A 17,832-nucleotide genomic window follows, 5' to 3' on the forward strand; every position below is an offset into this window, starting at 1 on the left:
TGACCACCCGGCCGGGATGTTCTCAGACAGCGGCGGATGTGTTCGCAAAAGCGTCGCCATGACGCTAAGGCTCTCGCCCATGAAGAGGGTCCAGAGTTCACCCAATCTGGCCTCAGGTACTAAACCCCCCCCTTTCCCAAGTGAACGAAGAAGGCAACCCAGCTAGTTTTAACATCCTAATATAGCAATGGCTCTTATTTTTTTTATTTTGTTGCCTTTTGCTTCATTTTGTCAACCTTTGGGGGTTTAAAAAATTTTCAATCATATCTTGGTCGTTAAACTCAGGACAGCTTCCATCTGTCATGCTCCGCTTAAGCCTCTTGTGGTTTTTAGACAATCATACTCATTTTTTTTTTTATCCAATCTTAATGTTTATATTGCATGTTTTGATTCAAGGGCAACATTTACGAGGTGAAAGGTCCCTGAACTTTTCTCAAAATAGCATCCATCCATTTTTTCTAAAAGTGCTTGACACCATTGGGAGTCTATCACAGTTTAATTTGAGTGGACGATCCAGTGCGCATGTTTCTACAAATATGTTTTTGTTATTTTTTCCCCCAAGATCTCCATGCAGTAAAGTTGCAATCAACAATTTGGTGATGGAAAAAGGGCCGAGTTACAACAAAAGCTGTTTGAGTACACTTTGTTCAGGGTCACTTAAGCTGTGTTGGATTTGTTGTGGTGCAATGTTGGAATCTGGACTCATTGTTCACAATTCAGTGGGACCTCGAAAGTGTAACACCCCCTGAAGGTTTTTTTTTTCTCCCACCTTTTGGAATTTGTTGCTTTAAATGTCTTGAAAGTAAAAGCAGCAGGTTCTTGGGATACAAGTTTAATTTGTTTCTTAACCACTCGTAACTCAGAACTGGACAAGTCCTGAAATTTTTCCGGATTGAATCTTTGACTTTTTTTTTTTGTCTCTGTTCTCCAGGGGGTGATCCTCACTCAACAGACTACAGTAAGTCTTCTTGCGTTTTATTCTGTTTGGCTACCGATGCTAATTCAGCCTCCTCGACCTTCAGGTTCTTGGCGGTCTCACAGCGCAACCGATGGCCTTAAGAACGGCGACTCCATCAGCTCGTCTCTGGCCGCCAAAGGCTTCCGCAGCGTCAGGCCCAACTTGCAGGACCGAAAATCCCAGGTAAAAAATCTCTACCAGTCTTGAACACTTAAGTTTTTGATTTCTGGTTTGTCATGTGACAATAATCGAAACGGATGTGTTTTTTATTTTTTTTAACTTGGATTTTGGTCCGCAAGGATGACAATCACATACCCTCGCCCCCTTCACGAAAAGATAGCTTGCATTTCACGCCAACCATCGCTAACCCTTCCGCCTCCAACTCACTCACTCTTTTAGCTGACAACCCGAGTCCCGGAAGCCAAATAATGTTCTCCCACAAAGAGCAAGCGACTTTAAAAGAGTCCTACACTTTTACTAGCGTTTCCTCACACACGGAAAGCAGCGCTAACTCTCTCCGACTCGCGTCCGGTGTCCCGAATGACGCGTCGGCTAACACGCGAGTCCAGGAACGCAAGGTATCCTGTCTGACACTGACCCCCGTCACCATCCCAGATCCGCCTGAACACCTTAACGTTGAGACCGCGGCAAGCCCCTCCCCCCCTCCTCCCGCGCACCTCCTGACCGCCCCTCCTCAACCCTCCACAAGGACCTCCTCGCTCTCCATCAAATTGTTCCCGGAAAGCCAAAAGGATCCAGAGCCTTCCAACCAACCCGCCGCGACCTCAACTCAAGCACCACCAGCAGGTTTCGATCCATCGCAGGACCTGAAGTCTCCTCCGGCGATCCCACCGAGGCCTTCTCCTGCTGAGCTGTTGGTACAAGAAACAGACAGCACAAATTCAATTGATGATCTTGGTGGCAGCAAAGTGGGGAGAAAAAAAAAAAAAAACACACACACCATCTTGTATCGCTTTTGGGTTTTTCCAACTTGGTGCTGCCATGCAAGCGAGTCAACTAACTTTGGTTCTTGTCGTGCGTGAGCAGCTTGTCTGACCCTCTGTTGTGTGTTACGTACATGCAAGTAAGTGTAAAGTACATTATATGGACAGTGCAGATCGGGTTGCGACAACCCTCGATGTCCATGTAGTCTATTTGCACTTGGACTAACAAAGCCTTTTCCATCCACAGCATGACTCAATGAAGACCCGCCGCGGCCTCGTGAGGCTTTCTCCGTGTTGCTTCTGCTCATGCTTTGTGACGGGGCTGCTAATGAGCAAGGCCACTAAGCTCTCTTCCTTCCCCCCCCCCCTCCTTCATCACCAGGCCCCCCTCCCCCTTGACTCCACAGCACGTCACTCCCCCTTTCTGAGCCGCAGCTCCGAATCTCTCGACTACCCGTCGGGCCTAATGTCCAAGGGGCTGTCACCCAGCCCGTATGTCGCGAGCGCGGCCGCGTCGCCCCCCGCCTCCCCCGTGACCGTCTCGGCTCTCAGCCACTACTCCTCCTCCACGGCGGGTCTGCTGGACGAGCTGCAGATCTGTAGCCTGGACTCGCCCGGCGCTTCTCCCACGCCGTCGCCCACCCTCAGCCACGTCTCGGTCTTCACCGCCGCTGGGCCCGACGACGCGCTAACAGCCGCCGCAGCAGCAGCCACTGTCACTAACGTAATTATGATCCCAGCAAGTCACCGCCGCATTTCCGCAAAAAGCGCCGACTCGCATCGGCTCGCCATGCCGCGCCACCACGTGTTGCTTTCATCTGCCACTAAGAGCCTGCTCTAAACTACCTGCTTGATTCCAGACGTTGGCCCGAGCCCACGCGCCGCCTCTGCACTCAAAGCGCCGCTCTTTGTTCCTTTCTGTGTAATGCTCCGGCTGTAACTTTATATCTCGAATCCGTGAACCGAGAAAGGTAACTGACATTGAAGTCCATTTTCATTAACATTAGCAAAAAATCCGATTGCATTTGAACAAATGACGATGTCAGTTTCTCTCCGCGGCTGAGCAAAAAACTTCCCGACTGCTATTTCAGGAGATGCGAGTACATCTGAGATGCTTTACACAGAAATGTCAGCTTTAGTGCCTCGTTCCTCATTATCATCAACAGAAGTAGAACTGTCCTGTAGTTTTGCTTCTCGTTCGGCAATATTGTCATCAGCGACTAACAATCCTTTTTTCAAATACCGTAATTTTCGGACTATAAGTCGCTCCGGAGTATAAGTCGCACCAGCCACAAAATGCCCAAAAAAGTGAAAAAAAACATATGTATATAAGTCGCTCCTGAGTATAAGTCGCCCCCCCACCCAAACTATGAAAATAAAACGCGACTTATAGTCCGAAAATTACGGTACCTTTTTAATGTGAAATAATTTGTCTCTCTATCACTTTGGATGGAAGCGCTTCCTTCAGAGTAGCCTTCCATCATGTCCACTGTGTGTGTGCGCGTCCGCTTGACGCTATAACCAAACTAATGGAGACCTGGTCTGTCTGTTGTCTATAATTGTTTGATTTTTTTTGGGACTGTCCTCCTGGAATCAGCCGTCCTTCCCTTTTTTAGAACACATTGACGTCATGGAATTAACACGCGTGTTGATTATCTTCTGTTTGTGGTCGCCCTCCTCACAGGGCCAGGTGCTCTCTCATGCTATGAACGGCGGCACGGGGCACAGCACCAGGCCGCTTTCGCCGCCATCATACCCGCCGCCGCCCGCTTCATTCCGTACCGGACTCCTGAGGCAGAGCCACACCTCTGGTGACTATTGTATTTTAGTCTCGTCAAAAAGCAAAAAAAGAATAAATAAATAAAATAAAAACAAAAAAAATATATAAAAAAATATGATATAAAAAAATATATATATAATATAAAAAAAATATACAGTCTGTATATTCTCTGCTTCAGAAGGCAGCGAGGCGTTTACCCGAGAGTCCGTAGTGTCGGGCGACGCCAGCTTCACCAGCACCGTGCCCATCGCCCGCTTCTCCGAGGAGGAAACCAAGGTGTCCGTCATCAAAGCCCCCCACTACGAAGGCATCGGACCCGTGGACGAGTCGGGCATCCCCATCGCCATCCGCACGGTGAGCATTTTGACAGTGGCCCGACAATTGCGTCAACTCGCGGAGAGGATTAGCCCATATTAGCATTCGGTCCTGTTATGGCTCCGTGTCAACGGACAAGAACAGAAATAACAAGTAAGAAGAAAGACGAGGAGTCCCTCCAGACACGTCCCTTTGTGAGCAGACAAACATTTTTGCGGCCTCTCCATGTGGTAACCGTGGAGAGTGAAGTGGTAATTGCCCCCCAGTCCGGGCGCTTTACATGCGCCGGCCAACACTCTCCCTCTCTGCCGAGCCTCTTCTGTTTTTTTTTATTGCTGAGGCCAAGCACCATTTTTAGTGCGAGTGAATAAAGGCACCGTTAAGTGTGAGTGACTCTCGATGTGTAGCGTACATACCGCACTTAACGTAAAATAACCGCCGCCTTCATATATATGGCCATTTGGGGAACTGACAAAGAACAAAGAGACACTTTTCTGCTAGCAGTTGCTACGCTAACATTTGTCTTCCCCTCCGCATAGACGGTGGATCGGCCCAAGGACTGGTACAAAACCATGTTCAAACAGATCCACAAGGTCCACAAAGCGGGTAGGTGAACTTGACTGTACCGTGACCCTAAGAAGCTCCCATTCATTGCGTGATGAATTAATGACGGCTCCCCTGGCAAAGAGCTCCTCGGTCCCCGAGCCAGAACTCATTAGGCTGCTGGTGAAGACTTGCTAATAAGACACCATCCGTCCTGGGGGGAAAAAAAGCGCTCCAATTTGGAAAGTCTGACCGCAAACGTCCAGTCCAGCATAGGGCTTGTTTGTTCCTGATCGCTCGGGCTGGAAATACCAAAGCTTGATTGCGTAATTGTGCGTGTGAGTGTTTTCATCCCGATGTATGAAGACAAGCAAAATACCTCGGTGGGGTGCCGTCGACCTCAAGCGACAAGTCAAAGGCTGGTTTTGCGAAGTTTTATCTGGGAAACGTGGGAGACCTTTTAAAGCTTCACAGCTGGCCGATCAAGGCATGAAACGTGTGTGTGGTTTCGGGGGGGGCGTGGATGGCATACAATGCTAAATATAGTCCAGTCCAATAGGGGGAATGTCGTGGCCGGCCGGAGCAGAGCACTGGACAAATAAAGAAAAGATTCTTCTTGGAGTAGAAAAAGCAAAGCTATCGGGAACATCTGCCAAATTTTCAGATTATTTAACGCACGCCAAAAAATTACACTTGTGATTTTCTCATCTGCACCTTTGTTTTCCAGACGACGACTATTCGGACACCTACAGCGCGACCTACGCCATCGTTAACAATGGTGAGCTATGCTTTATGAATTGACGAATCATCGCAAGAAGTTGTTTAGACGTTGCCGTCCATCTTAAACAGACGACTACGCCGTGCCGCCAAACGCCACCTTGGCCCACCCGGCCCCACGCACGCACACGTACAGGCCGCTCGCCAAGAGCCTGTCGGACAGCGGCGGACTACGCCACGCCGCCCGGGATCCCTCGCCCGTGCCCCCGCCTCCGCCGCCGCCCGCACCCTCCTTGCTGCAGTTGAGAGCACGAGACAGCGACCGTGACAGAGACACGCCGGATATGTGAGAGGATATTCACGTCAATTTGGAGTTTTGGAGCGGCGTAACGCTTCTTTTCTGTAGGAACGAATGGGGTCCACCCGACAGGAAAGTGGACACGCGAAAGTACCGCGCTGAGCCGAGGAGTATTTTTGAATATGAACCAGGGAAGTCCTCCATTTTAGAGCACGAAAGAGCTGTAAGTATTTATTTATTTATTTTTTCATTTCGTAAATAACAACTCCATGTGCGAGCAATGTTTTTTTATTATTGAAACATTTCGGCCATTTTCCAAGTGGGATCAATCAGTTCATGATTAATTATTGATGGTTTTTTTTTTTTGGTATATATTTGTTTGTTTACAATATTTGAATATTTTTCATTCACTGTAATGTCAGATATCAGAAAAGACTCATAACTAGCGTGTCAAACAAAAATAAACACCCGGCCCAATTGCGAGCTCCGAGTGCACTAATCTTAATGAATGGTCGTGCTGGGCCTCGTAATTATAACGCAGAGTAAATACGCTATGTGTTTTTTCTTTTTCAATTGCACTCCTCATTGTGTTGCCTTTGTGAGTGTTGATTGCACAGTGCTGTCAGCAGCCACCGAAGCTGACTCAGCGTTCCCCCACAAACCGCAGTTAGGCCAGATGGATGGGATAAAAAAGGCGCTCTGGCATCTGCGCAGGAATAGGGTTAGAAATCGGAACAAAAGAAGTCCTATATATTTATGTTCCTATTTGGAATAGCTTTTTATTTCTTTTGCCCTCCAAATCTTCACCCGTGGTCCGCATCCACCTCCCTCACATGTTCCTCCTCCACACTCCATGGTTGACTTCTCTCCATACTTCCTTCTTCTTCTTTCTTGTCTCTCTTCCCACTGTCACATTTTTTTTTTTCCAGACCTATGATGACATAGATTTAGAGAACGAGCCTTGGTATAAGTTCTTTTCCGAGCTGGAGTTTGGCCGCCCGGTAAGTTAGCTTGTAGGCCGCCTAGCTACTCGTGAGCCCTCTCTCGCCTTCTACTAGAGGGCTGCACTCACTTTTACTCGTGTGTGTGTGTGTGTGTGTGTGTGTCTGTGTGTGTACATGTAGACTGGGTGGGGATAGCTGTGTGGGCATGAAGTAGTAGTTTGTTGAGTGCTTGCTGTTGCTTCTCTCTCCCCCACCAACTTTCCTTTCTGGATTTAACTTGCAGGTTTGTTTGCTATCAGGCATTGACATATTGAGTCTCAGACCTGTCATTTTTAATTCGTGGTAGAAGCTGTCAAAAGCAGTCAGGCTAAATTACTGGTCGGTAATAAAGAATACAGTTGAAGCTCAGTCATTCTGTGTTTAAAGTTCCAACATGGAATGGACGGCGGAAAGCAAATCCCCTAATTTCCCAGCTTCTGAGTTAATATCAGGTGGAGCAGCAACTTTTGAAAATGTTTGAGAAAAGCCAGGAAGAGAGTGTGAAGTTAAACAACACCCACCTCCACAACAAAATGAAAAATAATTGGCAAGCCCCTTTCAATCCAGTAGAAAGTGGAAAAGTCTCTTTCTGTAGTTTAATGGCTTTAGCGCCCTCTGCTGGAGGGAAGTGTTAGTGCTATTCAGACGCAACTAATACACTGCAGTGTGTTTTTGTCACAACCCCTTTTCTTTTGCTTCATTGCTTACACTGCATGAACACATTTTGTGTGTGTGTTTTTATATGCACTCGGCGGTCACTTCAATTTTGTATTTATGAGTATTTCGCAAAAACCGATCTTATTGCGGTTGTACAAATCTATTCAGTGACATTTAATCAAAAGTAAAAATGATTATCTTTCAAATATCTCCAATATTTCATTGGGTTGCTTGTGACCAACCTAAAAAAAAAAAAAATGACCGTTCGGTCTGCATGTGCGTGTGTGAGATTCGGAAATTAATCCATGCATAAATATCCAATTTCTCTAATGGGTGTCCACTCTTGTCCACATGTTTTTTTGTTTTCCTTCTTTTCTTCCGCTCCCCATGATGCCACCGCTGCTTCTCCTCCTTCACCTCATCTTCACCTTCCTCCTCTTCCTCTTCCTCCTCCCACGCTCATCCCTGCCGCTCAAGCCTCCTAAAAAACGGCTGGATTATAATCCAGACGTCTCGGCTCGCCAGCGCATTGAGGTAATTGATGTATGTGGCTGTTGTCGTGATGTCATGTGAACGGGCCTTCTGAAAATAATATCATGGCGTATTACAGCGAACCAAAACTGCACAAGTTGCCTTTGTTTACACTTTGCTCGTGTTGAACGATACTTCATTATTTAGGTCCGTTCCAGTTGATCCAGGCCATGTTTATATGGCAGCGTTTGACCCCCCTCCCCTCCCCCATGCCACCTTTAGCATAGCGCCTTTGCTAATCAACCTTCCTTCTCCAGAGCGCAAGCGGTGCTTTGTTTTTGCTAAGGTTCACCACGTGGAACCATCATCGCCGGTAGGGGAGGGGGGGGGGGGGTTCCTTTTGAATGTGACACATCCAGAGGAGCGTGCAGGATACGGTGGAATCGGAAGTCGCTCCAGCTTTTGTTTCCTTCCATCTTCAGCCCGGCTTATTTTTCTTTTCTTATTTTCATCTGTCTTCCAGGCGACCCTGCTGGTCGCTCCTGCCGACAAGCCCCACGAAAGACCTTTGAGGTAACCCTCTTGTTTCTTTTATTTTTGCCCACTGGCCGCCCCCCCCCCCTTTTGCCCCTCCCCCATCTTGTCAACATCACGGCTCCATGTTCCGATTGAGCACTGTTCTCTTGGCCTTGCTCCCCTCTTGACATTTAAGATTTAGGATCCGCCTTTATTTGTTCAAAGCATTTGATATCTTCCTCGCTCTCCACAAACCTTTTGAGTGTGAACTTCTCCTCCTCACTCCATCCTTTCCTTGTCCTCATCCTTTGCTCTGACTACAACTGACACTCGCAGTGAGCGAAAATAGAATGTGATGAATAGGCTGAGCTGTTCTCAATAGGAAACTCAAGCGTGGCTTTTTAAATGAGCACGAAAAAAGTCTTTCCCAATATGTTGTCGGAACGTTATTGCCGTGTTTCAGCGCTGCCAGCGACTACAGAAAGCGAAGGAAGTCGGAGCCTGCCGGCCCCCAGGCGAACTCTCTGCCGCAGCCAAGGCAAGCGGCGACGTCGCCCAAAGCGCCCGACGCCAGCAGGTCCGCCGGCGGCGCCCCCAAGAAGCCCGTCGCTCGCTCCTCGCCGTCCTCGCCCTCACGCAGCAAAGGTACAAACTTGGACGGGCTCCCAGTTTGTCTCGTGTGTTTTGATTGTAAAAGCTTCCCCTCCTTCCTTTCCGCCCTTTCTTGCTCGTTGACTGCTTAACATGCTTTCCTGCTTTTTCTTCTTCTCCTTTTCCACCACGCTGCTCTCTTATGGAACGTCTTTAAAAAAAAAAAAAAAAAAAAAAGGTGGGGCCGCATGCGTCATGTATTCAAACACTTTGACCTCTCCGGGTCCTTGCTGTCACTCCTCCCTGCCCCCGGTTCCGCTACGTTTCCCAGAGGAGGCGCCGGCGTCCTCCTGCGAGGAGGCTCCAGTGCCGCCCCCGCCCAGCAGCAAGCTCAGGTCGCGGAGCTGCGACGACTTGCTGGGCGACAGTCCAAGCCGGCGTCGCGCCTGCCGTTCGGAAAGCGCCGGCTCGCTGCTGTGCGACCGCTCGGGCTCCAATGGGTCGGTGGGCTCGGTGCCGCGCCTCCGCCGCCGGCTGCCGCACGACTCCCCGGCTTTCCTCAAGCTCTACCGCAAGATGCACCACATCGACAGGGCTCACCTGCTCCCGTCCGACGTGATCCGTTCGGTCCGCGCTCGCATCCTAGAGCTGGAGCAGCAGCCCCATCTGCACCTGCACCGCCTCTCGCCTTGGGCGCCCTCTGGTGGATCGGAGGTGCCGCGCGACACCGTGCCCACGCGCATCTCCACCTTTGAGAGTCTTATCGGGAAGTCCAAATCCATGCCCAACTTGGGAGACAGCGAGGCGGCGTCGGGCGCCACCACGCCAGGTGGCTCGTCGTCCCGAGCGAGCAGCGGCGGCGCCACGCCAAGTTTTCCAAAACGCCGTTTCTCCATCGAGTCTCTACTGGAGGAGGACGACGGCGGCAATCAGCCGGCACCTCGCGCCACGGACCAGTCGCGCAAACCTCGTAGCCCACCCGAGGGTCAGCCTCGCGTGGGGCCCGAACCCAACCGCGGGGGCTCCTCCCTGGCTCCCCCCGCCCCACGAGTGCCGCAAGCCGACTATTCGGACAGCGAGCAAGATGCCATCGCCTCGGACCTCAGCGACTTCATCCAAGTGGAGGGCTCTTCCTTTTGCAGCGAGAGCGACTTTGACCACTGCTCGTTGACGTCCTCTGAGAGCTTGTACGGCTCCGCCATTCTGCACCAACGTCATCACCTTCACCGCCATCACCACCCTGGCCACCAGAGCGTGGGCCAGAACCAGGGCTACCAACATAGACACCTCATTAGCTCTTGCAAGGGTCGCTGCCCGGCCTCCTACACCCGCTTCACCACCATGCTCCGGCACGAGCGTCAGCGGGCCCGTCAGGACCCTCAGAGACCTCCGCCTCCGAGTCGCAGCATCCGCTCCCTGGTCCAGAGCGCCGAGTCCCAGCAGTCCATGTCCAAGCTGGCCTACTTGGTCAGCCCAGTGCCTTTTCACAAGAAAAAGGGCGGCGGCAGCAGCGGTCACAGTCGCGGAAGCAGGCCAAAATCCAAGCAGGCCATCTACGAAGCGCTGGACGCCGCCCTGAGGGACATCTACGAGCACATCCGAGCCGAGCGTGGTCACAGGGGCGCCGGGACCGCCGACGACAGCATCCTGAGGAGAATACTCTCCGAGCTGCTGCCCAGCGTGCCTGAAAGAAGCTCCTCGTTGCCAGGAAGGAGGTGTTGGCACGAGGCCGGCCCAGACGGGTACGCCTCGCACCGGGGCGATCCACTCACGCCGCAGTTGCAGTCCCCCCGAATCCGGTCGCCAGTCAGTGCCTGTTACGGACGCCATTTGGACGCCACCAACTGTAATGATTACGCGGAGGAGCATGGCAATGAGAATGGTGTTTTCTATTCAGGTGGAGATGACGCCGCAGTGACATCATTTGCTCTTTGTCTCGTTCACCGCAACGTTGTGTTTTCTCGACGTAACTACGTGAATGTTTCCACTGTAAATTCTCAAGAAAAAGCCATCTTCAGCGTCTAGTCCCGACAACTGAGGGCTTTTCTATACATGGGAATTTACAGAATACAGTGAACCCCTGCCTACTTGCATTTGGCTTTTCACCAAATCTCGACTGTCAGGAGGATTTACCGTGTTCAGAGTGGTGCCCATCTATGACCAATCATTTGAAATATTTCCCCCATTTTTTTGTATTGGCATGCGCGTCTGTTACATTTTGGGTTAAGGTTTCATGCCATTGTGTCCGTATCGCAATGACATCATCAACCATATTGTGAGCATGCCCATTGTTGTCCCTCGCGGCATTGCTATGCTAAGTGCGCTAACGTCGCGTGCTGTTTTGTCTATCGCCAATCACAGACCAGGATGTGCCCACCAGAAGTTATTCCACTATGGACGGGCGCCGCACACCCCAGAATCGAAGAGGAGGTCCTGAGAGAGAGGTAGGAGGCCTCGATTGTGCCACCAAATGACAACTAGCTTGTTAGCATTAGCATTGTTGGTTGTATTGTTTTGGTGTTTACCTCTGATAATACTCGCTGCCTCTAGCTTGTTAGCATTAGCATTGTTTGTTGCATTGTTTTGGTGTATATCTGGTAATACTCGCTGCCTCCAAATGACAACAACTAGCTTGTTAGCATTAGCATTGTTGGTTGTATTGTTTTGGTGTTTACCTCTGATAATACTCGCTGCCTCCAAATGACAACAATTAGCTTGTTAGCATTAGCATTGTTGGTTGCATTGTTTTGGCGTATATCTCCGGTAATACTCGCTGCCTCCAAATGACAACAACTAGCTTGTTAGCGTTAGCATTGTTGGTTGCATTGTTTTGGTGTTTATCTCTGGTAATACCCGCTGCTTTTCTTTGTGTCTCCAACTTTTTATTCCCTCTAGGTATCCCATAAACAGATGACACAACTCATTCTGTTCTCTCTCCTCCATCAGAAGCAGCCCGCTCGAGCTATTTACGACTTTAAGGCGCAGACGGCTAAGTGAGTACGGATTGACGCATGAACGCCTTAACCCCAAACGTCAGAAAATGGCCGTTCACTCCATTAAACTTTACATGTAGTTTGTTACGCCAGCATTTTCACCTCCTACCATCACACCTGACTGGCTTTGACTGCACCTTTGCTATCCCTACACCGCATGGCTTCCAACGAGTAAATCGTTGTCCTCGCGTGAAATAACCCGACTGCATCGCAGGGAGCTGACGTTCAAAAAAGGCGACGCGGTCAACATCATCAGGCAGATTGACAGCAACTGGTACGAAGGCGAGCACAGAGGTCGGGTGGGGATATTCCCAATAGCTTACGTGGAGGTGAGTGTACCACTAGCGTGCGGCTAGCAAAACTCCGAATCTATGTGTGGCATTGATCAGCTCTCGATTCTGCATCTTTAGAAGATGGCGTCTTTGGAGAAGCCGCAGCCCAGCCGCCCGCCTCCGCCCGCCCACGTCCGGGAGATCGGAGAGGCCGTGGCCCGCTACAACTTCAACGCTGACACCAACGTGGAGCTGTCTCTCAGAAAGGTAGCTTGCGCACACCTTGGACTGCACGCCAGCCAAGTGAAACCGACGCATCGGTACTTGGTCCGGTTCCCGGTTCGATCACGTAAAGTTAGTCCAAGCTATGTTTCGGTGTCTGCTACAGGGCGAAAGAGTGATCGTGATCCGGCAGGTGGACCAGAACTGGTACGAGGGCAAGATCCCAGACACCACCAAACAGGGCATCTTTCCCGTAGCCTACGTGGACCTGCTCAAGCGCTCGCCCTCCAAAACCTCCGTCCACCACCTCCACCACGTGGACCCCCACGGTTACCACGGCAACAGGACATCCAGCTCCACGCCCGTCAAAGTAAGGGAGTGTCACTGCAACAGTGGGAAGTAGATCACTCTTCTGTCAATTAGATTAACGTTGCTTATATCTGTTGTCGTGACTGTCAGCATCTTTACTTTCTCTTCTCTTCCAAGCCTTTCTCGCATCTACCCCCTCCATCCCCCACCCCCCTCCACGACCGCCCGTCCACGCTGCTGCGGGCGGTCACCCACGAGTGGCTCTCCCTCACCGTGGACGCCCCCCACGCCCTCTCGGCCACGCCCGCACCCCCCACTCCGCCCCCTCTCCCCGGTCATCTCGCTCTGTCTGTCCACGAGCCTCCCGCCGCCGAGTATCCCTCTGACGTTTTAGGGCGTAGCGCGGGCGAGCGGTCGCCCGTGGCGAAGCCGAGCGAGTTGCCGAGAGCGGCGTCGGAGCCCTTGGCGCCTCCGAGCCGCTTTGACGTCCAGCTCAGTGTCGCGGACCCTTACGATGAGCTCCTCTCTGTAATTCCCGATGACCCGGATGGGTCACCGGCATGTTCCGCCACTAAACTTCGATTTGACAAATCTCAGCCTGAAGCAATTGGATCAACAGAACACGAGCGTTTGAGAGCCCGTGTCCCGAACGAAACCCCAGTTGAGTCTCAGAGGCCTCGGTCAACAAGGGGGAAGGCCGTTATTGAGTTATTCATTCAGGAAGAAGAAGATGAGGAGGAGGCTAGAGAGGATGAGGAAGATGTTTTTACAGGCAGACTCGGTACACAGGTAGAGCATTTGTGAGCTTTCTTTGAAACGCCCCCGTTCCCACCAAGCAGTACAGTTTCCTTTTTTAAGGTGCGTTTTTTTTATTTAAAAAAATGAATAAATATCACTTTTGGGTCCCTACTGGAACCGGAAACCGACAGAGCTGTGCCTCCGTGAAACAAAATACCGTCGCCCTTTTTGTGCCTCAACACCAAACATCCTTTTTAACATCAAATATGATGTAACGCAAACTAAACAATGTCAGTACGCATGTCAAACCATTATTGAATATAAGAAGAGTAAAGTTAAACAAATTTAATTAATTTATTTATTTTATTAATTATTTTTTATTTTCCACGTTTGCGAATTAAAGTTCAAATTAAATTGGAGGCGTCATTGGATTTTGTGATCACGTAGAGTACGAGGATATCAATACATCACATATCTTAAATCACTTCATGTGTGGAAACTTTAAGAATGTGGAATAAACAAGATAAAGTGACGAATGCGTTCATACTACGACTGTCATTCAAGGGAGAACTTTTTTAAATTTTGAACTATACTGCGGGGCGGAAACATGTCCTAAGTCTTAAATAGCTGGAGGAGCTTGGATAAGACATGGAGGAAAATATTTGTCATGTTGAATGTTGCAGTCGCATGCCTTGTTTTGAGTTTACTTTATAACTTATGACTTTTTAAAAAAAACATTTTTTAGGTCTTCCTTATCCTCAAAATAGTGCTAGGCGTCTAGTTGAAGTGATTTTTAAGTAGAAGCAGAAGGCAGGCGTTTTCTAAATACATACATAGTAATTATTCTAATAAGGTTTTTTCTTAGTGCATATATATATATTTATATCAATAATATTGGCCTTTTTCTTCTAAATAAACAGATATTTTTCAAATGTCTGTATGTAATAAGATAATAGTTTTTATTTAATTTTTTTATTAAACACAATGCTTTTATCCATTTTTTTTTTTTTTTAATTCGTTCAAAATGTTTCAAAATTTTCCTCCATATCTCGTTGGGCCTTCATATTTCCGTTTGATTGAAGTTGTGTATTCAGTGTTGTGTGTCATTGCCCCCCACTAGGCTGACGTCTGTTCCCCCACTCGCTCACCTTCTCCTCCCACCGGCCCCCCGTCACTTTCCTCGCCGCGCCCCGTGCACTCTCCCCCGGCCTCCCCCCGACCTCGGCCCCCTCCCCTGCCCATCTTCTCCACGTCGCCTCCCGTCTCGCCCTCTCCCCCCTTGTCGCCTCTCCACTCCCCAGAGCCACTGACTCCCCCCCACACTGCCAGGTCTCCCTCGTCCACCTCCCCCCCGCTCCCCACTTGCCGCCGCTCCCCCCCGGCTGTGCCCCACCCGGGGCGTAGGTCTCCCAAGATGAAGGTAAACTGGTGTCAGGTGGTTGCTGAGGCTGAATTCTAACACTTGGTGCTGCTTGTTTGGGAATGACGACTGTGGAGCTCAGAGTGGCTATTTACTGCAGAGTAACCTTTTTGCAAAGAAAATCCTCAAATACCTTGATGTCATATTTCTCGTAGGAATTCATAGCGTGTGGTGTTGACACTAACGCACTTTGTCCACTAACGAGCGTGCGGTTGAAGATGACGAGCTTGCGCCAATGGCGGTTGCATTGGGATGTTTCCCGTGATTGTCAGCCTTTAGCGAGTTCGTGTTTGGCTTAGCCTGTGCTCGACGTGAGCCCGTGTGGGCTTGGTTTTGCTCGCGTTGGGAAAGCCCAACATCCATTTTGCCTCCTTTTGTATGCCCGCCGAGCAGGATCCAGTGGTGGGTGGGAAGCCGCCTCGTAGCCCCATCTTGTCTCGGAGGCCCGCTAGAGGTCGAAGGGTAGGGTCTTTGTCTCTTGCTGCGTGCTAAGGGTTGCTTTAAAGTGACACCGTCTTTCAGGAAGTCATTTCAAGTCACTTCGCTGATCAGAACAATAGATCCTGGTTGCTATTGGCTAATTGTTAGCCTCTTGTGTAGCGTATTTTCCGGCCTATAAGGCGCACCTTCAATGAATGGCCCATTTTAAAACTTCATCCTTATATAAGGCGCACCGGACTATAAGGCGCACCATTAATGCATCATGTCAGATTTTTAATCCAAATCAAATCATTCTCCATTTTATCTTTTTTATTTCAACTTCAGACGGAACAAATTACTTTATAATCATAAAATAATGAACCATAGTCTTTTTGAGTCATGATTCATAGTCTTCAGCGGGCCACTTATGATTGATTTCATGACACAATGCTTTGGGCCAGTTTAAATTTAGGAATTTGGTCCATATATAAGGCGCACCGGAGTATAAGGCGCACTGTTGGTTTTTGAGAAAATTTTAGGTTTTTAGGTGCGCCTTATAGGGCGGAAAATACGGTAATTGTGAGGAAGTCCTGGTATCATTTGTTTGTTTTTTTTACGTGGACGAAATCCTAATCATTTTTTTTCATATTGTTGATAAATTGATGCCATGTAACGTATGTTTAGATTAGACTCTCTCCAAAAAAAATTCCGAATAACCCTTTTGGTCCAAAATACTTGAACCGCATGTTTTCTTTCCTTTTCAGCGATTAGTCCAAGAAGCTCTCCACGGCGGAGGAGACCCGTAAGTCATGTTTACGCTGTCAACTTTTGTTGAGTGCTCAATCAAGCGGGCGGGTAAGAATCGACTGGCGTTTTTTTTAGCTTCCAGGCCGTGTACAACTACACACCGCGTAACGAAGACGAGCTGGAACTGAGGGAGGGCGACATCATCGACGTGATGGAGAAGTGTGACGACGGATGGTTTGTCGGTAAGCAAAGAGGCAGCAGATGATTTATTTGGGGAGATGAATTCCATGCTTCACACCGTTCGCCTTGGGTTTGTAATTCATCGAGTTGCCACTGGAGGTCACTGCGAGCCCAAAGTTTACATCTGGCATCTGCAAACGTTTCTTTTGGCTCATTCATATGTCGTTGTTCTTGGTTGTTCACAAAGGGACATCTCGCCGAAGCAAGTTGTTTGGAACCTTCCCAGGAAACTATGTGAAGCCGCTACCGTGAATGATTCCTGCCACCCTCCACCTTCAGCACACAAGTGCGTGTACGTATGGCGACGCAGCTCTCACTAGCCATCTTCAACAGAAGACCTCGTTGGTACAATTTTTGGTTGTTTTCAACTCTTTGTTTTTCGGACAAGACAAAAAATGACGACAATGGCGAAGGGGGAAAAAAAGCCCACAACACTTTTTTGTTGGTGTTTGCAACACACTTTTTTTCTTCTTCTTGTTTTTTCAAAACAATTCTCACCCCAAAGACATTCGACAATGAATTCTGTGTTATGTTACGTAAATGTCACCGGTTCACCGTTACCACTAGTGTTGATGCACTTTAACCAATTTGTGTTTGTTTGTTTAATGTCAGATTTCACCTCGGAAGAAGAAGAAAGTGTGTCCGTGTCAGAGGGCTTGCCACATTTTCACTTTTTGTATTTATGGGCGCTCCAACACTAGAGGAAGATTGTAGCTTTGTTTTTGCTTTATTTACGATTGTTGGTGAATTCAACCGAACCCATTTTGGAACCATTGCTTCTATTAATAGGCGCCATCCCAGAAAAAGCAAGATTGATATTTTTGTTTTATATATACACATTTACGTGAATGTAGTACGTCTAAATTGTTAGATTTTTTTTTAAATGCAAAAATAATTATTTTGTGTTTTGGATATATGTTTTAAATTATATTTGGAGTGTTTTTTGGTCAACTATACAGTAGTGCGCTGATTAAGAAAAGCTATCATGATTGGAAGCTGTCACTTTAGTTGTCTGGATGACACAAATTTGCAGACTCGTATATTTTGAAGCACATTTTAGCTGTGAAGGCACACCAAGGAATTTTATTTTATTTTATTTTGGGACACTATCATTGAAGCACCTTAAGATATATTATTTTTATCATAAATTCACATTGTGTTGCTCACATTTCAGTGCGTGTGTGTTTTCAAAGCCTTTTGTATGTCGTCCACATCCACCTGCTTTATAAAACACTAACTTGATTATTTTCTCCCTATTGTTCTTTCCCATCAACAGCGCCATCTTGTGGGGGTTTTCTACACCATTTTCTGAGACTGATATCGCCTTAAAAAAAAAACTAGCTCAATAGCCATGTAATGTGATAAATGCAAAAAAATACCTAAAGAATAATGTAGTGGAAACCGCTTATTTGTAAACAAACCACACATGTACACACACACAAGTGTCAAGTATTTCTACTTTTCATTTTACGGGGCTGTATTATTATTAATAAACGCTTAGATTTATGATCTTATCTCTTTTATTCCTCAATTATTTATGAGCCATTGAGCATTTTTTTCTTTCTGCTGCTTTGAAGGCTTCTGCCATAACTTCATGGCAGGAAAGAATAAGTTTTAAAATAAAAAGAGCATTACATTGACTGCTATGCTAAGGCTGTGACAAAGTGTATGATTAGTCTGTAGGAAAAGTCAATGCAC

The 17,832-nt window shown here is 48.3% G+C and overlaps 1 protein-coding gene and 1 long non-coding RNA gene across 2 annotated transcripts; one reads left to right on the forward strand and one right to left on the reverse strand.

The window, feature by feature from the left end:
- Positions 1 to 16: 16 nt before the first annotated feature.
- Positions 17 to 17,641, forward strand: sorbs2a (sorbin and SH3 domain containing 2a). The gene is made up of 26 exons (XM_061274492.1): positions 17 to 116; positions 932 to 958; positions 1,023 to 1,141; positions 2,285 to 2,626; positions 3,587 to 3,713; positions 3,861 to 4,036; positions 4,537 to 4,603; positions 5,268 to 5,318; positions 5,390 to 5,603; positions 5,664 to 5,778; positions 6,485 to 6,556; positions 7,673 to 7,729; positions 8,190 to 8,239; positions 8,646 to 8,827; positions 9,012 to 10,670; positions 11,135 to 11,217; positions 11,669 to 11,766; positions 11,981 to 12,095; positions 12,177 to 12,305; positions 12,427 to 12,630; positions 12,747 to 13,358; positions 14,428 to 14,727; positions 15,121 to 15,189; positions 15,912 to 15,949; positions 16,030 to 16,136; positions 16,322 to 17,641. Exons 1-26 carry the CDS (start codon positions 17 to 19, stop codon positions 16,384 to 16,386), a joined length of 5,178 nt encoding a protein of 1,725 aa, XP_061130476.1. The 3' UTR covers positions 16,387 to 17,641.
- LOC133151452 (uncharacterized) lies at positions 817 to 5,029 on the reverse strand. The gene is made up of 2 exons (XR_009713910.1): positions 4,920 to 5,029; positions 817 to 1,830 (listed from the first exon to the last, which is right to left on the reverse strand). It is a non-coding gene; the product is annotated as an uncharacterized LOC133151452 (long non-coding RNA).
- Positions 17,642 to 17,832: the final 191 nt, after the last annotated feature.

The sequence above is a fragment of the Syngnathus typhle genome, linkage group LG3 (genome assembly GCF_033458585.1).
Source record: "Syngnathus typhle isolate RoL2023-S1 ecotype Sweden linkage group LG3, RoL_Styp_1.0, whole genome shotgun sequence".
NCBI lineage: Eukaryota > Metazoa > Chordata > Actinopteri > Syngnathiformes > Syngnathidae > Syngnathus > Syngnathus typhle.

What these genes read in the sequence shown, in the direction of transcription:
- sorbs2a (XM_061274492.1), top strand. Translation starts at nt 17, where the DNA reads ATGTTCTCAGACAGCGGCGGATGTGTTCGCAAAAGCGTCGCCATGACG. An exon ending in TCCCCATCGCCATCCGCACG is followed by an intron (nt 4,037 to 4,536) that starts GTGAGCATTTTG and finishes CCCTCCGCATAG; the next exon opens with ACGGTGGATCGGCCCAAGGA. An exon ending in CTACGCCATCGTTAACAATG is followed by an intron (nt 5,319 to 5,389) that starts GTGAGCTATGCT and finishes CATCTTAAACAG; the next exon opens with ACGACTACGCCGTGCCGCCA.